A 24617-nucleotide genomic window follows, 5' to 3' on the forward strand; every position below is an offset into this window, starting at 1 on the left:
ACACACACACACACACCCTCCCATTTTTCATTAAATGCGGCAACCTTTAACAGTTCTTTGAGAGCTGTCAAACTTAGCCATGTTACACAAAAGGGTAGAAAAAGGGGGTGGCTTGTACTTTTCTATGAAAATGACAAGCTTGGGGCTTGGGCATGTGGGGATTTGAAGCAGGGCACCCCAAGGGTTGGGGCAATACTTATAACCCTGGAGATCACCCTACTATCGGGGTGATCTTCACCCCTTTTCCCCACCTGTCAACTATAAAAGACTGTAAAATCAGCCTATATACTGTCCCCCCTTGTCAGTTACTTTGCATGTTTGACAGCTGAAAAATACAGTGTACTGGACAAGGCAAGCTTATTGATTTTGGACAGTTAGAGTTACGCACTTGTGCAACTATGAAAACCCAACAGCAACCTCTCTCTTTTTTTTTTAAAGAGGTCATTTGTGCATATTACTGGGGCTGAATTTTTTTAAAAATTTACTTTTCAGGCCAGTTTTGTGCAAATAATATATATATATTTTTAAAGGCTCCGACTGCAACCAGGGTCATGCTCAGAATGGGGATGAGGGGCTTGGCAGGAGCCAGTGACAGCCCCTCCAAAGTGCCGTTTGGGCAGAGTTGGAGGGGCTGTCACTGGCAAGGGGCACTGGAAGCGGCTTGGCCATGAATGCAAAGAATGATCGTGGCTGCGCTTGGGAAGAACGACAGGGGTTTCTGCTGCTGTGTGGCTTGCTGCCTAATGCCAGCAACCCACAATGGGTTGGCATGTCTGGGTTCGGATGACATGCCAACCCATTGTGGGCTAAACAACCCCCAGAACAAGTCCTGGGTTGTTAGCGTGGCTTGTTGCCCATGTACAAGCCACCCTGCGGGAATTGGTCTCAGTTTGGACGACACAACAACCCACTGTGGCTTGTCACCTACAAAGGATTGTCTTCTCATGCAAACCCAGTCTCTCTGGTTTAAATTTTTACAAGTATTCCAATAAATGTTATATTACGTATACTTTTAAAGTCACATTAAGTGTGCTTTAATTCCCACCTCCCCCCCCCCAATATTTCAAGTCAAATACTTGTGGTGCATTAGGACCAAAATTTAACATGGGGTACTTTTATAGTTTTATTGTTTACTAAATTCAAGTAAAATAAACATGCTAAATTCACTCTCTCTAGGGCATCAGAAAATTCTCTAATGCAAATTGGAAATTTTCCTAAGTAAATGACCCCATGCATATTAACCTAATTTGCATTGGAAATTGCATTGCATCACTGGATTGGGTGGTGGAGGTCAAGTGCTTAAAACCATGGGCCTTTAGCAGCAGCAGAGGAAATCTCACTTTGTGCTGCCAAGGGAAAAGCAGATGTGTAGGTAACAGCTGATAGTAACAGTTTTTCTGAGTGTGTATCTAGAAGTATTTACTGTGGGACTTTGGTGGAAGCCAAATATATATAAGAAGACTTAGCTAGCTAAAGATTCTGCCTTTCTCCAGACTTATATGTTGGGGTCCTGTATAATATGATGCACAAACCACATACTCCAGAGCAGAATTAACTTGATTTGGAAGCCTTTTGAGTAAGTTGCTTGAACATTCATAGAATTTGTGTTAAAAATTGGTTTGAGACTCCTACAGATCATGTAACTGCTGTGCCTCCTGCCTTGAGGCAGGATACCTTATAAATGAAACATCCATAGCTTCCATAGACATCTTATGTGAAACACTGCTGTCATAGTTAGTGTTAAATTCATTTAATTTAAATGAATATTTCCGGTCATTCTCTGTTGATATGCACCAAGATCTGTGTGTGCATTTTCTCTGGCTTTGAGAGCACCCTTGTGTACTCAAAATGGTGCTGCATACATGGTTCTCAGAACTATAGTATTGCAGTGAACATTTGCAACTACATACAGATTTCCTGTTCATGAATTGCAAACTATGCGCACGGTCCTAACTGTTGTCAGCACTGTCAGAATAGTGCTAGTCACCTATTTGGTGTGGCTGAAACAAGTCCCTCCTTCCTGAACAAGTGAATGGTGCTGAAAGGTCCTGGTTCTGATCAGTTGGTAAGTGGTGGCAGATATGCTCAGATGCATGCATGCAAACAATACATGGGCACCATTGGGACCATGGTAAACAACTGATACCTAGTTTTCTTTAGCCTCTTTTTAAATCTTTAGAAACAGTCATATCCGCCCTGGCCCCATTAATAATTTTCTATTGTAGGCTAGACATACCAGATTCTTTCACATTATTTGTCTCTGTTTATCATTTTGTGAATTCTTTGTCAATGCCCCTGTAAAGCAGTTCTAAAAACTGACAATTAGTAGTTGTGTTTTATACAACGTTCTTCAATTAATCCATCCTAAAATGATACTTGCTGACTTGTATCTAGATTTTTATTCATCATAATCTTTGAGTACTTCTTAGCACTGCTACCGCTTAGTGAGTTCTTCTCCATCTTATACTTGTGCATCTGGTGGTTCTTTCCTTTGGGTAATATGTTACACTCTTATTTAATTTCATCTTTTTGTTATCGGTTTGCCTGTTTGCCCCATTTATCCTAAAAATGTAAAAATGTTTTAGCCTGTCCACTCAAGTATTTGCAGTCCCCCTAACTGTCAAAATTTGGTACCCTTACTGTACACCCCTCCTGATATAAAGATGGCACTGACCCTGTGACTAACTCCTGAAGATGATTACATGTCACTACATTAATTACTACTTTAGTATTTTCTTTCTATATAGTAAAAGAAATCAGATATTTCCTCCTTCCCAGAGTTGCTGATGCCAGCTCAGTTTACAGGAAAGGATCTACCTGATTATTCTGGCATGTAGAATTTGCCACCCTTTAGTGAGGAGAATCATTGAGAGAAACTGTGCAAAGGGGTGAAATCTGGATAAAAATTCCCAGCTTCAAAAAGCAAGATATTCTTCCCAATTCATTATTGGGCATGTTTAAGGAAGTACAGAAAAAGGAAAATGAACACAAGATATGCAAAATCAGTTAACGTTCAACCTGTCAGTGGGTTGCAGAATAGTTACTTAACACCAGGTACACTTTGTTCATTGTACACATGAAAAAAAGAAAAGGAAAAAAAAGTATACTCTTTCCCCTAACCACATGTAGAAAAGCACTTAAAAGTTCAAAGCTTGGCACACTCCAAATACGAAATGATTTACTTTACATGCAGCAAAATATACAAGAATTGTTATTGTTTTCCCTTAAACAAACTTAATTCATATATTTGCTTGGCACAATTGCAATTCGTTTTAAAAAAATAGTTGAAAAATACTGAAACTGACCTGAATTCAAGTATTACGGTTTCTTCAACAGAAACATTATCAATGCAATAAAACATCACACAGAATATATCGAAACGTAACTCCTTCTCACTTGGTTTTGTTTGTTTTAATCCCCTTGTTTTGTTTTTTCTATACAGTTTTAATGCCAACACTATTCACAAATTGTATTCAAAATTAATATTATTGCATTGTTTTTGCATATCTTGTGGAACAGAAAATGCAAAGAGTTACTGATTCCCCTTTCAAAAGCAGAGACAGTGGTTTATTTGCGCACTCAAATAACCCCAAATACAGCTCTCCCACAATTATAACCAGGAAGTGGAGAACTGTATGAACTTACACACTTTCAGGCGTGCATTCACTCATTTACTCAGTCCTGCTCACTCATTCACACACCCACAAATATACCTAGCACTATAAAGAATCCAGATCGATCACTCATATGTGCAAGACTATATCAAGTGCATTGCCTACTATCTTTAAATTATAAAAACAACAACAAAAAGGGAATTTCCCATTGCTTCAAATAAAATCACAAATTCTGGTGTACATAATGGTTGGCAAAACTCCTCTAATTATTAGCTTCTACCAAATTTCAATGGAGGAAAACAAAAAATTTAAATAGTACAACATAATCAAATCAAACCAATTTTAAACATTTGAAAAGGTGGGGAAAAAACCCAAAATGTGGGTGATTACAAATCTTTGTAAACACTCCTTCATCCCTCTCCCTCAAAAAATAAAACACAATAAAATAAAGTATTCAAAAATAAAAATTAGAACATGCTTTCAAGGAAATATCAAACAGCGAAAACAAGGAGAGATCTACATAAGCCCATCACCACCTCTCTTCGAAATGGGCGGGTTGCCTGAACTCCGGTTTGACAGAGCTGGCTTCCTGCTCTTTGAGCAGTTGGCACAGCTAGCTGTCTGAGCTCTGATTGGTTGGCAGGGGAAACTGCCTGAGCTCTGATAGGTTGGCAGAGAAAACTGCCTGGGAGTCTCTGCATTTCCGTCAAGAAGCATCTGCAATATTGCCACCTGCCTCTGCTGTACCCTTGCAGCTTCTGCCTCAGCAAAATATGGGGTTCTGTTGCAGAAGTTTTCTGTTCCACTTGTAGATCAAAAGGGCCTTGGCTTTATGGAGACGGTGAGGCTCATACAGAATATGTGCAAAATGATTCTTTTTTTGTACAAGCAAAGTTGAAAGACACCCGTTTGATGCAGTGTCCTTTTGGCTAGGGCCATCCACAGGAAGCTGAGGTTTTTCTTCACATTCAGGAAGCAGCTGTTGTTCCTTGTGCAGGGACTGAAAAAAGGAGGGAGCTGACTCTCCTCCCTTTACTTCTCCTCATTCTTCCTTCATGGACACATGCTGGGGTTGTATATTCACTCCTGAAAAGCTCTTTTACACCACCCAACTCTGTGATTCTTCCCGACAGAAATGAATGAAGAACGCTGTTCTGGTTACTCCAGGTCACGAGAACAGTGAGGCACTTCTGAAACAAACCCATTAGGAACACTGAAATAAATTAAAAAAAACCAGCATCACTTTCAGCCTTGGTAACTACAGGCTGCTGATATAAATCCTGCTGTCTTTAGGCTCCTCTTGACTTTTTCTACAATCTGGGTTCTGGGCTGCTTCCTCTCCCACACAGTCCTGCGCTGGGTCCCTGCAATTAACAAAAGGCAAGAGGTTGCCATTGGGGCTTGGCTTGCTGTTACCGTTGAGAATGTTGTCTGCAGCATTCTCCATCTCTTCTATTGTCAAGTCACAGGCATCAGCTAGCTCTTGGGTTGTGACCTCAATGAACTTTGGATCTTGAGCAAACTGCATCAGTCCTTCTGAAATCAAGACCTTTAATGAGGCGGGAGATCAAGCACAAGGAACAAAAGTGGAAATCAGTATTAATATCACCTATTATAATAAGGGCTAAAACAACAACAGTGAAGAGGTTTAGCAGTAAAAATTTGGTGAGGGAGACATTACAGCACAATGGCTTGGATCCTAAATATTTCTGTAAATGGAATACTTAATGTAAGGGGCTTTCTAGATTCCCCCTTCCCTCTGCAGTCCTTGAAAATCTGCTTGTGGGGGTTGGGAGATCCCTGGGAATGGAGTAGGAGGCTGGAGATGGAGTGGGGGAATTGGCAGAAATGTTTCCCGTTACATGAAGAAGCAACTTGGCATCTAACATAGAAAAAACAGTGTAATACTAATGCTGGCTAGAAGAATCATATTTTGGTTCCTGTTGCCCCCAATCTACACTATAGGGCCTATGGAATAGCTATGTCCTTCACCTCCCCAGAGCCATCAACACATACTAACATACCTCCTGACAGCCTCCTGGTTGCAGTAAATGTGCAATTTAGTTTACTGAATAGCTCTAATAGCATTAAACGACACTGCCATATACTGTGGTTATTTCTTCAACTGTTCCAGGAGATAAAGCTATTGCTTTATAGAGTGTTCTAGTTAAAAAATAGCAATTGTGATTTGCTATGGTAATGGGAAAATTAGGGGCTCCAGGCAATTACTGCAGCATATTAATCAAACCTCACTACATTCTTCAACTCCAACCTCCCCAGTTTGTATCTGGCAAACTCCATCTCCATATTGAATTATTTTCCTTCCATATGATTATTGCTAATCACATTTGGAAATGGCAAAGAATTCAGATGGTTCTCAAAAACTGTATTACTGGGATGGAAACTGGTGGTTTTTTGCATATCAATGGTTTATCTAAAAGTTCTAAGGATCATGCCTTCATCTAAAAGTAAAGTAAGGCTTAGCTCTTTAGCAATATAGCGTGCCTATGTGTGTGTGATTATACACGACAGTATAACAGTGTAATACATGTAACTGGGGGCTTGATCTTAACGTTTTTGGCAACTAGAGGATCACACAATGATCCACATTTAGCTGTTACTGTCATTGTTACAACTACTACTGACATCACATTAACTCACCGCTTCAACAAGGCTGTTAGCACTGCCATGAAATTGCCTGCCACACTCTCTGGTCTGGCTGGGAACTGTGAGGGAGACTGGCCTGGCTTTTCGAGTGTTGCTAGAGCTGGTGCTATCAGAATACAAGGAGCTGCAGTATATTGATGGGAAGCTATTATTGAGTTTCTCATTGGACTCCTCTCCTTTGAGCCGCAAGGTTTTAATAGGTTGTTGTAGCCAATCCTGTGAACAAAGTGTAGCAGGGGGTGTGGCACATGACCGAGAAGACCTTATAGGTGAATGGCTTCTTTGAAGAAGAGGACTCAGACCTGCAACTGCTAGTGCCTAGAGACAGACAGAAAGGAGAATGTGGTAAATGACTGGCTGCACGTTGAATCAGAATATGGAAAGCAACTGTACAAGGTGTCTTGAGACAAGCTCGACATTAACTGGGAACTTGGCTGCTGTGGTCTGCAGGATGCTAAATGGCATTACTTTAATATTCTGCTGCCTAATATTCTGTATTAAAAACCATTATGTCTCCTCTGTATTGGTGAAAAGTAGAAAATGAATTAAAAGGTAACGGTGTCAAACTGGATGGCCATCTCCTCTACACCAGGTTGTAAGTGGTAACCTTATGCATTGAATTGAAGTCTAAAGGGATCAGACATGGCTCTAACCATTTCACTCCTTTGTGTACAGTGCCACGTAGAAACTGATGAGTCTTAATTGCAAGTTGTCTTAGGAAATCCTTTGACTGCATGGATAAAAAGCCTTAAACTACAATGTCCTATGATGGAGAGCGTAAGAACAGATCCAGCAGTAGTCAAGGACAATGCATACTGATTCTACAAAGTTTTGCTGCTGTTCTTCATCCTTGTACTGAGTAGAAAGTAGAGACTGTTTTCTGCATTTTAAGGCCAGTTCACATATAATGATGGTCCTCTGATTGTCCTAAACATGTACAGGGTCACCACTGTGCTTGCCTAAAGGCCCTGTTTGTATGAACTAGCACCTCCACATATGTGATGCATAAATGGCTGCCATGCTTTCTATGATGGTATTAGCATAATAGAAATCTCAGTGACTACATATTAACTACTCATATGGTTCACACCAATAGTACACCCTCACAAGCACGAGCCAGGTATGAGGATTAGGTATTGGACTTCAGTTAAACAAGTCAAACTAATTTACAGGATCAGAAATAAGGACAAAAGAAGTAAAAACTGTAGGAAAAGAAATAGTTTAGATTTGTTTTAAATTATTGTTTAGAAAATTCTAATTTAGTTGGAATAAATTGGACTAAACTAATTAGTTTCCTATAACTGGACTATAGGAAATTCTAATTGCCAAAGTGACATGAAATAACTAATGTTTTCTGATATGTATAGTATTTATAGTATTTATTTTTCTCTATTAAGATAATGTAGTAATAAATTATTGTTATTGTGTTTGTATATTTGATATGTATAATTTTTGCATCAATTTTATACCAATTTTGACACTTTATAAACTTTCTAACTAATAAAGTAATATTCAAAGCAAGAACAACAAAAGGCCAGGTATAAGCCCACTGGTGGTCCTACATGCTCCTGAAACAATTACATGGTGGAGCTGCCATTATGTATAAAGTTACCTATAATTTTCTTTTATCTCTTCTGATCTCACCAATATGTATTAGTCTTTGTGCTAGTAGTTCTGAAAAGTGGATGTTAAAGAGGCAATGACTGGGTTTGCATGCAGGCTAACCCATCATGGGTTGGCTGTTTGAACAACCCATGATGGGGTAGCATGTCATGTGAACCCTGACAACTTTCCACAAGGTGGGTTGTTTTTCCCAAAGAAGCCACCCTGATAACTCATGGGCCGTTCTAGGGGTTGTCTTATACACGATGGGTTGCCTTGTCGTCTGAACCCAGATGGCGATTTTACTGTGGATTAAGGCGATTGGCTACAGAGCTGTACATCAAAAGCAGCCAAATAATGCTACCTCCCCTCCCCTCATGAGCTAGCTTGCTTCCTGGAGTCCACCTGGCAACAGATTGCACTCTCCACCCCCACTCTGATGCCTTGCTCAGCAGTCTCCCCCTCCCTGTGCCATCTCGCCTGTTTGTGATTTGTGTTTCTCTTGGCAGTTGTGTTTGATCTGTGCAGTGGCCTTGAGCAGGCTTGTTATCCAGGCAGATTCAGCCGTGCCTGTAACGAGTAATCCCAGTGCCCCCTGCGCCCCCATGCATTCCTAAACAACTTCTTGCTAGTACAGAAATCCCAGCATGTAATTGCAAAAGAAGGAATGTATATGTTTGGCGAAGCATGTTGTTGAGCACGTTATGGGGAATGTGCATACCAGTTCCCCTGCCATTCTGGTCAAGGTTTGGGCACTCTAATCCCACCCTTCCTGGTGCTTTTTGTCTTTTTGGTAGTGCATCTTGTGGAGAATCTTAAGGGGAACGTGCATAGCAGCTTTCAGCTCATTTGGCTGCAGTTTAGATCCCCCACCTCCCATTTGGTGTTTGGATGATCCCACACAGCCTCTATAAATTCACTACAGAAATATTGTCAGTAGACCATCTTGTGGCAATCCCAAATGGGAACGGGCAGACCAATTTTCAGCTCATTTGTTCAAATTTTGGACACTTTAAAACCCACATCCCCACCTTCTCCTTGAGAGTTTTTCAATGATGGCTCGCCTCTCTTGCCCTAATCTCTACTCCCCCATGCCGTATTCGCCTTGCCCTGCCCTGCACCGAGGGTGGGGGTGGGGAGAGGGTTTTACTCAGCGCTGCTACAGATGCTGTAGCACTTCCAATCTTGGCTTCGGTTACTGAAACCCAGAATGGTACCATGGATCCCAGGGAAGAGGGGGACAGTGAATCCTCGCCAGGCCTCTTCTCAGAGGATCTTGGCCACCGTCTGGGGCTCTGTCAGAGGGCAAGAGGCAACAAGTGAAAGTCAGGGCTCATTACTGGAGCGAGGCTGAACCAGGCATCTTCATCAACTTCTAGATTGGCCCAGAGACCCAGGAGTTCCTGAGCACCACCAGGCACAACAAGCTGTTACCCTGGTTTTCCACACAGACGAAGCTGCAGGGCTCCTCTGGCACTCCCATTCGGTGCAAAGAGAAGATGCATGGGCTGAAGAAGAGGTTTAAAGAAATCACCACCCACAACAAGTTCTCCAGTGTTGAGCCTCGCAGTATGCTGTTCTTCTTTGTGGTCTCTGTGTCAAAGAATTTAGCAATTTTCAAAGAGGGATTAGATAGCACTATGAAATATCAGCAATTGCCTCAGTCATTTTCAGCTCTCTCAAGCAGGCCCTGTGGGTAGAAAGTTTGAGAACCCCTGTCTTGGGCACATGAACTGACTTCAAAGGCTTGTTGAAATACCTTATGTAGTAAGGCTTACTTCACAAAGCCTAACAAAGTCATTTTGTTAGCTTGCATAATGAAGTGGTTTGCAGCATGAATAAGAGTAGCAAAATCTTTCTCATAAGGAGTAAATAATGTGGCTTTGAATTATACTTAAACATGAGGATAATCGGTGCTGTCTGTAACTTGCAACTGGCCTGAAAATCAGTATTGGATATCTCTTTCCTTGAGCCATTAAACCTAAAACGAATAACTTGCCTTCCTAAATAGTTTAAAACAACATAAAAAGAAACATAGTATACTTTTTAAAAGTTTCATTTTTTTTTTTTACTTGAAGCTTCAATATAGTTTCATGTTCGGTTCTCTTACTACTAAATGTGCAATGAAATAAAACATCTTTAGTTTTGAAATCCAAGGAGAGATGGACTCGGGCAATCTCCCTAGGGAGGGAATTGCACAGATGGCACAACTACTGGGAAGATTTTGCTGTGGGCGAACAGGAATGCACCTCTTGGAGCTAGAAGATACTGTATAGCGGACTTGTTGGAGTGTTGGACTAGGACTGGGAAGACCCCACTCGACTGTGAGCCTCACTGGGTGAGCCTGGGCTGCTCACTCTCTCTCAGCCTAATGTCCTTCATAAAGTTGTTAGAAGGATACAGTGGGGGTGGGGGAATGGCTTTGCACTTCTTGCTGCCTTGCACTTCTTGGAGGAATAATGGGATATAAAATGCAAAAAATAAGTAATAATTCTTCATGGTTTCTATGCATCACACATATGGGTGCCTGTGCAGAGCCCAGTTCAGGAAACTTCTATAGTTGAGGAATTTGGGGCGGGAACCCACCCCCACTGTCCCAGTGCGTATGTCCCTAGTGGGTTCCCTCCTATTCCCACAGTTCTTTGTTGCCTGCCATTGTGGTAGCCTCATAGAGAACTTCTCTAGTTGTTTGCTGTTCATAGTACAACTGCTGAGGTGTTTTTTCTTCTAATCTTTTTGTCCTCTCTTCTTTTCATCCTGTTACTGCTGTTTGGATTTTGGTTTTTTTGTGTCTGTGACCTCTGCAATTACCTATGGGCGTATGGGTGGAAGGGTCCCATTTCGGAAGTGTGTCCGTTGTGGCAGTAAATTGGCTCCCATCAACTGGCAGGCATTCATGTCTTTTCAGCCTGGGAGAAGAGCACAAAGTGAAGGCCTGCGCTCAGTGTCAAGCCTTTACAAAACAGCCAAGACGTAATGGCTGACTGGCTGCGGGCTGTTTTGTGGAGGAAAGCTCTTGAAATGGTGGAACCATTGGCAGATGAGCCCGCTATGGCACAGGTGTTGAAGGACCCCCCTCTTGGGGCATCAAAGACACTTGCCTTCTCATCTTGTCCTTTAGGAGTTTCAGAGACTGTTTCCTCTCCTGCTCAAGTCCTGAATTTTGGTCATACTGACCCACAACTGGGTGGTTGTTGAAGCTTAAAGTAGCAAAGAAACTATCAAAGGAGGCCAGAGCACAATAAACCTCTTCAGTGAAGAAGGTAGCATCAGTGAAGAAAGGTAGCATCAGTGAAGAAGGTAGCATCAGGCCAGCTAAGGACCCAACACTGCAGTTTCCCATATCATTACAGATCATACTGTTGGCTATATCAGCCCCTACAACGATGCTCAATTTGTGAATACTGCTTCAAGCCCAATTTATGGTACCGGCTCTTATCAATCAGAATCAACGTCCTTTTCTTCCCTGGCTCCATCCACTTCATCACTGGATGTGGCAATGGGCAATCAGGACCCACCTTCCACTTCAGAGGACATGGGCCAGTTTTCAGGCAGGTAGTGCTAGGACAAGTGACTGTGCTATACGAAGCGCAGCAACTGGTTGCAAGGCTGAAAGATCCTGTGTTCAACATGGTACAGACAGAAGCATCAACTCCTGTTGTGAACCACACTTTTACCAATCTTGCTGTAAGCCATCCAGCAATCCTGGTAGACTCCCTCCACTATGGCTCCAATGTCAAAAAGACTGGAAAATACATATAGCGTGAAAGAGAAAAATGCTGGCTCTCTATTCACACACCTGCCTCCTAACTCTATCATGGTGGACACTTAGGGGAATCACAAGGAGTTCATTCTTTCCCCTTGGATAGGGAGGGCAGATACTTCGATCTCATGGACCACTGGGTTTATTCTTCCATGGTGCTGGGCTTGTGAGTCTAATTATCAAGTGGTGGTATTGCATTATCAACATTTCTTGTGGGAAAAGGTGGGAGCCCTCTTTGAACACCTCCTTGAAGAGAAGAGGGAGTTAACAAAGGTTTTCCAAGGTGAGGCCATGCAGTTCTCCCACCAGCAAATAAGCACGGTGAGACATCAGACCGATTGTGATGCCAAGGTGATTGTTGGATCCATGGCCTTGAGGTGGCATGCTTGGCTCCATTCTGCCAGTCCATCTCAGGAAGCCAGGTCCCACACTGAGGACCTCTTTGATGGGGCGGGTCTGTTTAATTCAAAAATGGACAAAGCCATGGATTCGGTACACAGAGCAAAAAATACTGCTCAGTGTATGGCATTGGAACAACAACCTGCTATCTCCAAACAGCATAGGTGGTTTCACCAACCATCCTATCGGCAATCACAGTTCCTGGCTGGTCAATCCTATCGTCAGCCATCAGCCTTAGTACCAAAGCAGCAGTATCCACCATCCAAGTTCCGTGGTCCTTGCAAGAAGCATGATGGCAATAGTATGCTTCTTGCAAGGACCAAGAAGCTATGGCTGACAGTGTGGAGGGTCTGTTGACCCTTTCCAACCCTTTGGTCCCTGATGCTGTAAAATGCTTGCAAGCCATCTACGAGATATTCTTATGCCTGTAAGTGAGCACGCTTTTGCTTCTTTGCTATCGCTCATGACTTTGACCCCATTTGGTACCAGTTGCACCACGTTTTGCAGTTTTTGTCATTTAATGTCAATTTTGTCATTTAATGTTGTTGTTGTTCAGTCGTTCAGTCATGTCTGACTCTTCGTGACCCCATGGACCATAGCACGCCAGGCCTTCCTGTCCTCCGCTCTCTCCCGGAGCGTGCTCAAGTCCATATTCATTGCATCAGTGATGCTATCTAGCCATCTCATCCTCTGCCGTCCCCTTCTCCTTTTGCCTTCAGTCTTTCCCAGCATCAGGGTCTTTTCCAGAGAGTTTTCTCTTCGCATTAGGTGGCCAAAATATTTGAGCTTCAGCTTCAGTATCTGTCCTTCCCATGAGCACTCAGGGTTGATTTCCTTTAGGATGGACTGATCTGACCTCCTTGCAGTCCAGGGGATTTGTAAGAGTCTTCTCCAGCACCACAGTTCGAAAGCATCAATTCTTCGGTGCTCAGCCTTCCTTATAGTCCAGCTCTCACAGCCATATGTTACTACTGGGAAAACCATAGCTTTGATTATATGGACCTTTGTCGGCAAGGTGATGTTTCTGCTTCTTACTATGCTGTCTAGGTTTGCCATAGCTTTCCTCCCAAGGAGCAAGCGTCTTTTAATTTCATGGCTACAGTCACCGTCTGCAGTGATCAAGGAGCCCAAGAAAGTAAAATCTGTCACTGCTTCCATTTCTTCCCCTTCCATATGCCAGGAAGTGATGGGGCCAGATGCCATGATCTTCATTTTTTTAATGTTGAGTTTCAAACCAGCTTTTGCACTCTCCTCTTTCACCCTCAACAAGAGGCTCTTGAGATCCTCTTCGCTTTCTGCCATTAGGGTGGTATCGTCTGCGTATCGGAGGTTGTTGATAATTCTCCCGGCAATCTTAATTCCGACCTGTGATTCATCCAACCCCGCGTTTCTCATGATGTACTCTGCATATAAGTTAAATAAGCAGGGCGACAATATGCAGCCTTGTCGTACTCCTTTCCCAATTTTGAACCAATCAGTTGTTTCATGTCTGGTTCTTACTGTTGCTTCTTGACCCTCGTACAGGTTTCTCAGGAGACAGATAAGGTGGTCTGGTACCCCCATCTCTTTCAGAATTTGCCAGAGTTTGTTGTGATCCACACAATCAAAGGCTTTAGCATAGTCAATGAAGCAGAAATAGATGTTTTTCTGGAATTCTTTTGCTTTCTCCATGATCCAGCGAAAGTTGGCGATTTGATCTCTAGTTCCTCTGCCTCTTTGAAACCCAGCTTGTACTTCCGGTAGTTCTCGGTTCACATACTGCTGAAGCCTAGCTTGTAGGATTTTGAGCATAACCTTGCTGGCATGTGAAATGAGCGCAATTGTACGGTAGTTTGAACACTCTTTGGCATTGCCCTTCTTTGGAACTGGAATGTAAACTGACCTTTTCCAGTCTTGTGGCCACTGTTGAGTGTTCCAAATTTGTTGGCATATTGAGTGCAGCACTTGAACAGCATCATCTTTTAGGATTTTAAATAGCTCAGCTGGAATACTGTCATCTCCGCTAGCTTTGTTGTTAGTAATGCTTCCTAAGGCCCACTTGACTTCACTTGTCATTTAATGACAAGGGTTTAAAACTTCCTTCCCTGAGGGTATATCTGTTGTCTATCTTTGCCTCTCATGCTCCAGTGGATGTTTTTCCTATTTTTTCACACTGACTGGGTAAACAGTTTCTTTGGCATGTACGGAATGTCACTCCTCCTATTCAGCTCCTGGTAGCGACTTGGCGTTTGTTGGTTGACGTGCAGATCTTGATTGCTAAGCCATTCGAACCACTTGCGACAACAGATTTCCATCTCCTGTCTTGGAAAACTGCCTTTCTGGTGGCTATTACATCAGCCCACTGGTCCAACGAACTGTGTGTATTGTGTGTAGACCTACCTTACATGATTTTTCATTGTGATAAGGTAGTGCTCCACCCTGACATCGCATTCCTGTCCAAGATGGTGTCTAAATTCCACTTGAATCAGGACATTGTACTCCCAGCTTTCTTTCAGTCTCCTTCTATTCCGCTTGAATCTGCTCTTCATATCCTGGATGTTTGAAGGGTGTTGACTTTCTATAAATTGAGGACCGAGTCCTTTTGTCAATCCCCTTGCTTATTTGTGTGCTACAGTGGGAAATGGCAAGGACACCCACTGTTGTCGCAGAGATTGTTGTCCTGGGTGTTCACACTATGAATTCGGTGTATGAATTAGCTGGTCTCAACCTTTCTGGTCCAATCTGAGTTCATTTCACTTGTGCCATGGCTGTGTCGGTGGCATTTAGGAAAGGATTCTCCCTTCCTGAACTCTGTGGAGTGGCAACTTGGTCAAAACCATTGGCCATCAGCCATTACCAACTTGATGTGTGGGTCAGAGTGGACTGTTACATTGGCAGCATTCTGTCCACTGTCTTACATTAGGAGCTGACCTGCCACCTGTAAGTCAGCTTGCTTCTCGCCCATATGTGTGATGTGCAGAGATCACAAAGAAGAAAGACAGGTTGCTTACCTGTAGCTTTAGTTCTTCGAGTAGTCATCTCTGCATTCCAACAACCCACCTGCTGTCCCTGCATCAGTGTTGACGTCGGTACTGATGTTGGTACCAAGGCTCTGCTTGGATGTGAAGCTGCAATAGGCAGTTTCAAGGAACTGAGGGGATAGGTGGGAACCTGCTTTGGGGACTGTGGGGGAGGGTTCCTGCCAAAAATTCCTCAGGTAAAGAAGTTTCCCAAATGGGGCTCTGCGCAGTTATGTTTAGGGCAGGGATGGGGAACTTGTAGCTCACCGGATTTTGTTAGAGTATAACTCCCATCATCCCTGATCACTGGCCATGCTGGTTGAAGCTGACAGAAGTTGGAGTTCAACAGCATCTGGAGCTAGTGCAACTGGAAAAATCCAACTTCAACTGTAGCATTATATACAGTCCAGAACTTAATTGAACTGCTAAATTGCCAAGGCATAAGTGATCATATTATGGCTAAGTTTTTGTTTACCAAGAAAAGATGCAGGTGACATACAAGAAGAAACCAATAAATTGGAGGTCAACACTGCCACCTCCCCATCCAGGAAGAGAACTGGGTTCAAAAACATCCCCAGGTTGTGTCCATTCAAGTAGATTGTGATCTCATGGTTAGATGCTTAGAGATGAAGGCTCACCTGATGATGTACCAGATGCAAGGGTAGTACTGTCTTCTGTGGGACTTCTGCACTCTGATTTTTCTGTCTCTTCAGACACTCCAGATGAAAGGATGCTCTTCGACCTGCAAAGCCAATTGCAGAGAAGTATGATACGAATTTAAGCCATTTTCAGAACCCAAGTTGTCAGTGGAACTACATCTTATGAGGAAAACATAGGTTCCCAATACTGTATTTGCCTTGTATAACTGAAGGACTAGAGTATTTGCAGAGGAGTCAGAAGGGGATGCTCATTGTTTCCTGGCCAGCATTTATCCTCTGCAACTACCACTCCTGACCATTTTAATTTTAATTTTTATTTTTTTTATTTTATTTAATAATAAAATAATTATTATTTTATTACCCAACTCCTTACCCAACCACAAATAAGCCTGAGGGAAAATGAAGGTGTGGGGGGGATTTGCAGGAGAAAATCAGCAGACACATACAAGGTTAAGCAACCTCAGCTGATTCTCCTTACAAATATGTTCTGTTCTGACCCCACCTTCACATAATACTGACAAACATAGGTTTGGGATCACATCACTCTTATATCAAATGTCATGTGTGGCCTATTTCTTACTAAGATGGTAAACCTATGTCTGGACTGTCACATCAGAAGGCACGTGTGGGCTTATATGATAGAACATTTCACCACCCCAATTGGTTTAGAAATAGAAAATCAGCATGTCAGGAAGAAAGCTAGAATAGATGGAAACCCTGTCTACCTGATAGCAACTTCTCTTTCTAGAGGGGATTTTCATTCTGTCTTGTAAGCCCCTACCTGCTGTCTGAAGTGATATAGGTGAGACACAGTTTTTATTTATTTAACTGAAATTATTTTTAGACCACCTTTAAGGGTAAACCCCTCTCAAGGCAGTGCACAGAATAAAAACCATACAAGAATAAGCAATAAATATACACTAAGATACTACAAAAACTGTAAAAACAAGTTACACCAATAAAACCTGCAGCCCACAGATTATGGGAAAGCCAGTGAAAACAGGTGGGTCTTCAGAGCCTTCCTGAAGACCTGCAAAGAAGGGGCCTGATGAACCCCAGATGGAAGCTGATCCCAACCCCTGATGGAAGGTGATTTACAACAATTTGTGAGAATTAGGACTATCCTACTTAGATTAAAGGATTTTAATCACTAGCAAGCCTAACAATTGCCACAGATGTAGAATATTTTTCATATACACCTGTTAAATTGACAGAACCATAGTATACTCCAACATACACACAGATAAAAGCAATAGTGAAAATACATACAAGTAGAAAATCTATATAGATCTAGTTTCATGTTTCTCAAAAGAAGCAAAGTACATAGCAAAAAGCAGAACTTTCAATGCTTAATGGAATTTGCCAAAGTATGTATTGTATAACATGCTGGAATTATTACTTATTGATGAGGAATGCAGGAACCCACTCCTTGGAGAGTGTTGGACGTCTTCCCCTTTGTTGTCTTCAGTTGGAGTTAGCTGTCTATGTTCATCATCTTGGTATGAGAGCCTGTAATGGAAAAGGACACTTTTAAAACACATGTTCATCTTCTTATCACAGCATTGAGTCATTGGGCTGGTTCAGATGTAATGCCAAACCATAGTTTGAATGTACAAGCGTGAACTTTAAAGAAGCCCTGGATTTGTGTGATCCCCCCTCCCACTCCCTTTGTGCATTGTGATTCCCTCATCCAGACTACCAAATGAGGATCAGAAACAAGTGCTATGGAAGGATAGAACAGGAGCTAGTGTAGACATACCATTAGTCAGATTCGCTGACATGGAATATTTGGGAATTATGCAAGGGAAAACATCCTGCAACTCTAATCCTATAAAGCAAGAATCCCAAAGCTACTTGACTACAATAATGAAAAACTCACATTTCAGTGGCTAGCAGGCTTGGTTCACTACAGTACTCAGCTTCTTCATTCAGTTGCTCATCATATGTTTCCTCCTCCGGAGAAGCCTCCTCCTCACAAACAATAGCCACTTGACTGTCTCTGGAACAGGATCTAATGAGAAAAAGCGACAAGGATTTATACTTAATATAACTTAGAAATGCAACAGTGAAAAATTATTTTGCATTATTTTCTAACAGATCTATGGAAAGACATCACACAAAATGTAATGTATGAGAAAATTGTGATACAGTTCTTGCACATAGCCCTTGATTTAGAGATGGGGAGGGGGATGGGATAGGAAGCATGTCCCTTAGGCTTCCTATTCACCATGCTTGTCCATACATTTGAAATAGAACTTTCACATCTCCTCCCATAAGCACTCATAAGTGCTTTTAAACTCTTTTTTAAACCAAAGCTCCAAGATACAACACAGATCTCGACAGTAGAACCTTGGCAAAACAGACAACAGATATAAATTGTTAGATCAATGAAAGGTCCTCTCAGCTTTGCTCAGGGCTTATATACATAATACACTTTCCATAATGATACCGTACCAAGATGTAACTGCTGAACTACTTACCTAGGGCTAAGGTGAACTGTGACTGGTGCCCACAACCTATACTTATTGCTAAAGCACTTTCCTACTCTTACTTTGCAGACACTGGCCAGTCATCAGCATTTGGCGGAAAACAAGATCACACCACATTATTATGAATTAATGTGGAGTAACTACCACTGTCTTGTTCTGAATTCATTGTCGCTAAACTAGATAGGACTCAACACTACATACTTAAAGATGCATTGAAAAAATGGAAAAATTCAGCCACTTGGGAGCCAAACTACATGTTCTGGTAGAAACCCATGATTGATCTCCCATTTACAAAAACAAATCTGAAATGCAGCCGTGGGAGGCTGCAAATTTGTACAGAGCAGCAATGCGGCAGGAGGCTGTCTAATCTTTCTCCCCTTACTGTTTGCCCTGTGGGGGAAAAGTACAGGTACCTGTATTTTTTTTTTTTCTCCACAGGGCAAATAGCAACTTGTGTGTGTGTAATTTTGCTCAGGAAAACAGTGTAGGGAGATTGTTAAATATCCTCTTTGCTACATTTTAGATTGGTAAATTCCAGGATAGCATGTAGCCATGCTGCTTATTTTTGTTGTTTTGAATCTAGTAGAAGTTATATATTAGTAAAATGAGTTATTTATTTTGTATGTTTCTTGTTGCTTTAATAAAAAAATATAAAAAGAGCTCTTGGATGGTTTTTTCAGAACAATCCTGTGGCCCCTGGGACACCATATAGGGACCAGAGGAAATGCTCTCTGAACTGGTTACAAAGTGATTGAAATGTGGTCTGGATAACTGATCCACAATAATTTAAGTCCATGACCTATATTAGTGCAAATCAATTGTTTATCTGTTTTATAGAAAGTGATAATGACCTGGTTTGCACGACACGATAAGCCACGGTGGGTTATCAACCTTGTTTGTTTAAGAGTGGCGTCTCGTGACATCTGAACCCAGTGCAGGTTCTTCAGCGTGGTTTGTTAGCCATGCACAAGCCACCCTGAAAACCTATGGCTCGTTACTGGATTATTCAGGGTGGCGTGTTGTCAGGGCGGCTTGTTATAATACGTGAACACAGCACGATGGCTTGTGAATGGTTTATCCCGAGTTGCTACAGAGCTGCCTGGCAAGAATGGCAAAAAACATGGCTGCTCCTCACCAGGTCGCTACTGCCACGCTGTCCATGTTGTTACTGCCATCTCCCTCATCAGTGCCATCTGCCTCTCCACCGATACAGAAATGACATTTGGGAATTGTTTGCAACCTTTTTTAAATTTTATTTTTCAGTGATCTGGAAGTATGCAAATGGGTTCATTTTTTTCTGTCGTTCACAAGAGTAGAATCATAGAATAGTAGGGTTGGAAGGGGCCTATAAGACCATCGAGTCCAACTCCCTGCTCATTGCAGGAATCTAAGTCAAACCATCCCTGACAGATGGCTGTCCAGCTTCATCTTGAATGCCTCCAATGTGGGAGAGCCCACTACCTCCCTAGGTAAATTGGTTCCATTGTCGTATTGCTCTAACAGTCAGGAAGTTTTTCCTGATGTTCATCTGGAATCTGGCTTCCTGTAACTTGAGCCCATGATTCCATATCCTGCACTCTGGGGTGATCAAGAAGAGGTCCTGGCCTTCTTCTCTGTGACAACCTTTCAAGTACTTGAAGAGCGCTATCATATCATCCCTCAGTCTTCTCTTCCCAAGGCTAAAAATGCCCAGTTCTTTCAGTCTCTCTTCATAGGGCGTTGTTTCCAGTCCCCTGATCATCTTTGTTGCCCTCCTCTGAACCCTCTCCAGTTTGTCTGCATCCTTCTTAAAATGTGGTGCCCAGAACTGGACACAGTACTACAGGTGAGGCCTAACCAGTTCTAAGTAGAGGGGAACTAGTACTTCACATAATTTGGAAGCTGTACTTCTATTAATGCAGTCCAAAATAGCATTTGCCTTTTTTGCAGCCATGTCATTGTTGGCTCATATTCAGCTTGTGATGTACAATAGTTCCAAGATCCTTCTTGCTAGTAGTGTTGTTGAGCCACGTATCCCCCATCTTGTAACTGAGCATTTGGTTTCTTTTTCCTAGGTGCAGAACTTGGCATTTATCCCTATTAAATATCATTCTGTTGTTTTCTGGCCAGTGCTCCAGTCTATCCAGATCACTTTGAATGTTGTTTCTGTCTTCCAAGGTATTAGCTATCCTGCCCAATTTTGTGTCATCTGCAAATCTGATCAGCATTCCCTGCACCTCCTCCTCCACGTCATTACTAAAAATGTTGAGGAGCACTGGGCCCAGGACTGAGCCCTGCGTTACCTCGCTCATTACCTCTCCCCAGTTTGAGAAGATCCCATTTGAGAAGATCCCATTGATAAGCACTCTTTGAGTCTGATTCTGTAGCCAACTGTGGATCCACCAGATCATTGTTTCATCTAGCCCACCTTGAGCTAGTTTGCTCATCAGGATATCATGGGGCACTTTGTCGAAAGCTTTGCTGAAGTCAAGGTATATCATGTCCACAGCATTCCCACAGTCCACAAGGGAGGTTACTTGATCAAAAAATGAGATCAGATTCATCTGGCAGGATTTGTTCTTGACAAATCCATGTTGGCTTCGAGTAATCACTGCATTGTTTACAAGGTGCTTCCAGACGGATTGCTTTATCATCTGCTCCAGAATTTTCCCAGGGGCTGATGTCAGACTGACTGGTCTGTAGTTCCCAGGTTCCTCCTTTTTGCCTTTTTTGAAGATAGGGACAACATTAGCCCTCCTCCAGTCATCTGGCACTTCACCTGTCCTCCATGATTTCTCAAAGAGAATAGACAGCGGTTCTGAGAGTTCTTCTGCCAGTTCCTGTATTACTCTAGCATGCAGTTCATCTGGAGATGTGAACTCATTCAAAGTAATTAGGTGTTCCTTGACCATATGCCTATCAGTCTCAAGCTGCAATCCTGCCCCTTCGGCCTATACTTCGCCTTTGCCAGGGGGCTCATAGACCATCTTTCTGGAGAAGACTGAGCCAAAGTAGGAATTGAGCACTTCTGCCTTTTCTTTGTCATCTTTTGTCATTTTGCCATCCTTATTTAATAGTTTAACCACCATTTCTTTCCTCTGTCTTTTTACTATGCACGTATCTGAAGAAAATCTTTTTGTTGCTTTTAGCATCCCTCACCAACCTCAGCTCGTTCTCAGCTTTTGCCTTCCTGATGCCATCCTTGTAATTCTGTGCTACCTGCTTGTACTCTTCCTTTGTAGCTTGGCATTCCTTCCACTTCCTATATGTGTCTTTTTTTGTTTTCAGATCATTTCTAAGTTTTTTGTGAAGCCACATTGGCCTCTTCTGTTGTCTTCCGCCTTTTTTTCTTGTTGGAATTGTTTGTAATTGTGCCTTTAGAATGTCCTTTTTTAAAAACACTCCCACCCATCTTGGACTCCTTTTCTCATTCGAGTTGCTTGCTATGGGGACTTACTTATCATCGTTCTGAGCTTATTAAAATTGGCTTTCCTAAAATCCAGGGTACATGTTTGGCTACACTCGGCTTTTGCTTCCTTTAAAACCAAGAACTCAAGTATAACACTGTCACTTTCCCCAGACATCATGCTTCCTTGAAACACTGGCAATTTGCTTTTCAAAAGTTTCATCCTTGTCTTCTCCTTGATTGGGTGGCTGGTAGTAGACTCCGACCACCAGGTTCCTTTTATTCTTTGCTCCATTTATTTTAACCCAGATGCTTTCGATGGGGCTACCAAGCTCATCCTCCTGTATTTCTGTGCAGAGATATGTATTTTTAACATATAGTGCAACTCCACCTCCCTTTCTGTTCCTTCTGTTCTTTTTGAACAAGTTATATCCTTCAATTGCTGTATTCCAGTCATGAGAGTCATCCCACCAAGTTTCAGTTACACCTATCAAGTCACAATTTCCTGTATTAAGAATTCAAGTTTGTTCTGTTTGTTTCCCATACTCTGGGTATTAGTATATAGACATCGAAGACCATGTGCTTTATAGTCTGGCTTTCTTCCTACATGTTTTTGAAGACTATTATTGGGCGCTATTAGAGCTGGTCTCTCCACTGTGGTGCATGAGCCTTCATCCACTGTTACCCCCAATTTTACATCTCCCTCCCCTGTAGGATCCAGTTTAAAGCCCTCCTGATGAAGTTCTTCATGCTGTGACCAAACACATTCTTCCCAGTCCTTGTGAGGTACAACCCATCCCTTGCCAACAGTCCCATCTTCCAGGAAGTATAGTCCGTGAATCCAAATCTCACGTGTCAGCACCACCTTTGTAACCGGTTATTCACCCGGAGTATTTTTCTTTCCCTTTCTATCCCTCTTCTAACTACTGGAAGGATGATAAGAGAACTATCTGGGCCCCAAAGTTCTTGAGTTTCCTTTCCAAAGCTTCAAAGTCTGATGTGATTTCTTCATAGCAATGCTTGGTGGTGTCATTTGTTCCCACATGGATGAGAAGAAAGGGATACCTGTCAGTGGGTTTTATGAGTGTAAACAACCCTTCAGTCATGCCTCTAATCCATCCTCCTGGGAGACAGCATACGTGGTGAGTCCATGGGTCTTTGCGACATACTTGGGTTTCAGTCCCACTCAGCAAGGAGTTTCCCACTACTACTACTCTTCTCTTGTTGTAGGCCTTAGTTTCATTGCCTCTGCTTGACTGACCTACAGCCTCTTGCTCGCTCTCATGCAGGTTCCCCTGGAATTCTTATTCTGCAGGCTGTTCTCCAGTCTCATCTTCAAGTACCTGGAAACGGTTCCATCGCTCCACTGCTTCCACTGGTGTAGAGTGGCTTCTAGTTCTTCTGGTCCTGTCACCCTTTTCCAAGGAGTATCCTCTACTTCATTTTTCCTCATCTCAGCATTTCACTTTTCTGCCTCAGCTTGCTGTTGCTGTTCTAGCTTCTGTACTTCACTTTGCTGCTGTAGTTCCACCATTCTGTCTAAGAACTCTTCATCTTCTCTTATTCCCTGGAAGGTCGACATCCGCCGCTCCAGTCCTCTTACTTTTTCTTCCACCAGTGTAATCAACTTGCATTTGTTGCACATGTAGACCATGTTGATCTCAGGCAAGAAAACAAACATTGCATAGACCTTGCAGGTCACCACCACTGGAGAGTCTTTTCCTTCCATAGTCTCTATTCCCTTTATGTTTCTAGCTTTCACTTACTGCACAAATGAACATGAGAACAACAGAAAAATAAATTTAAAAACCCAACCCAGTAAGTACACCCATACTCTGGCAGTAACTACACCTATACTCCAGCAGTAATTACACCTGTCCACCCCAATAGCTCTGTCTTATTCAGCTGCCACTTTCAGAGTTCAGCGTCCAGGGTCAAAGGAAGTGCTGAAGTCAGGGAGGAAACTAACAAGTGTCAGTTCAAGACATAATACAGTGAGGGGATGAAATTGACAAGCAGGATTTCAACACATACAGAGGGGGCACTGATCTGTACTGCTGATAAGGCAAAAGAAAGTAAATAGCAGACAGGCGAATGTGTGCACTTGTGAATGACAGATATCTTTTTTTAAAGAACCCATTGTGTACTTCTGAAGCACGAAAAATAATGTTAAAAAATGTTGCAAACAGAAAAATTGTACCAAAAAGGGGTAGCGGTTGTAGTGGAGCAGGAAGCTGGAAAGGTTTCCCTCTGTATGGACGAGGATATGAGAGGGGTTGTGCCACAAAGGACGCTGGGATACATGCAGGGAGCAGGCTGGAGGACTAAGGGGGAAGCAAGCCATGGCAAGCCACAGAGCATCCAATCATTTGTTGGGAGTAACATAGGTTAGCAAGCGAATAACCAACCCATCATGGCTTATTTTCAGGGTGGCTTATGGTGACGTGCAAACCTGCCCATTGTCTCCATCTCTCAATAGCCTGTTAGCACTGAAAATGAATTGTTTGAATTTAACATCAGTTCATAAATTAACTTGTATGCCAAGATAAAAGACCTACCGCCCGAATGTTTCATAATAATGTGTCCTACTTCATCAGGGAAGCATGGGAAGAAAAGAACACAAACTCAGGAGTTTAGATGGAAAGGAAGGAAGAGACACAGATCTGAATTTATTTTGGTTTTTCAGGAGAAAGCAGAGAAATGGAGAAGCCCTATTTAGTTAGCATGTGTGTATTGCCTCTCAGGAAACATGATCATATTTTGGCAAATGTGACCGCTCTAAATTCAGTTACACTGACGTAAATTAATGTAAACTCACCTAAAAATCCAAGAGTGAATTAAAGTTTAATGATAACTGGCATTTCATTAGTAATCTCAACAATTAACACAGGTCTTTATTTCCAAGCAGTGAATTGTTTAAAAAGAGTAATTAAAACCACAGAGGGTTCTCTGCATTTGCTACATCATTCCCTCGGGCCGTAATTCTATGGGGATAGTCGGCTGCCTCCAAACTCTGAGGCAGCCGACTATCCAATGCAGG

General features: G+C 42.3%; 1 protein-coding gene across 1 annotated transcript in view; it reads right to left on the reverse strand.

Moving 5' to 3' along the window:
* Positions 1-2540: 2540 nt before the first annotated feature.
* CACNA1C (calcium voltage-gated channel subunit alpha1 C) overlaps positions 2541-24617 on the reverse strand; it is a 674475-nt gene continuing 652398 nt past the window's right edge. Inside the window, 5 exon segments of the mRNA XM_084811876.1 lie at positions 2541-5163; positions 6276-6599; positions 15683-15786; positions 17103-17212; positions 17583-17714. Of these exon segments, the coding sequence (XP_084668002.1) occupies positions 4873-5163; positions 6276-6599; positions 15683-15786; positions 17103-17212; positions 17583-17714 (961 nt within the window). The 3' untranslated portion in view covers positions 2541-4872.

Source organism: Heloderma suspectum, chromosome 7 (assembly GCF_057233095.1).
Source record: "Heloderma suspectum isolate Gila_16-S chromosome 7, 16-S_ref, whole genome shotgun sequence".
Taxonomy (NCBI): domain Eukaryota; kingdom Metazoa; phylum Chordata; class Lepidosauria; order Squamata; family Helodermatidae; genus Heloderma; species Heloderma suspectum.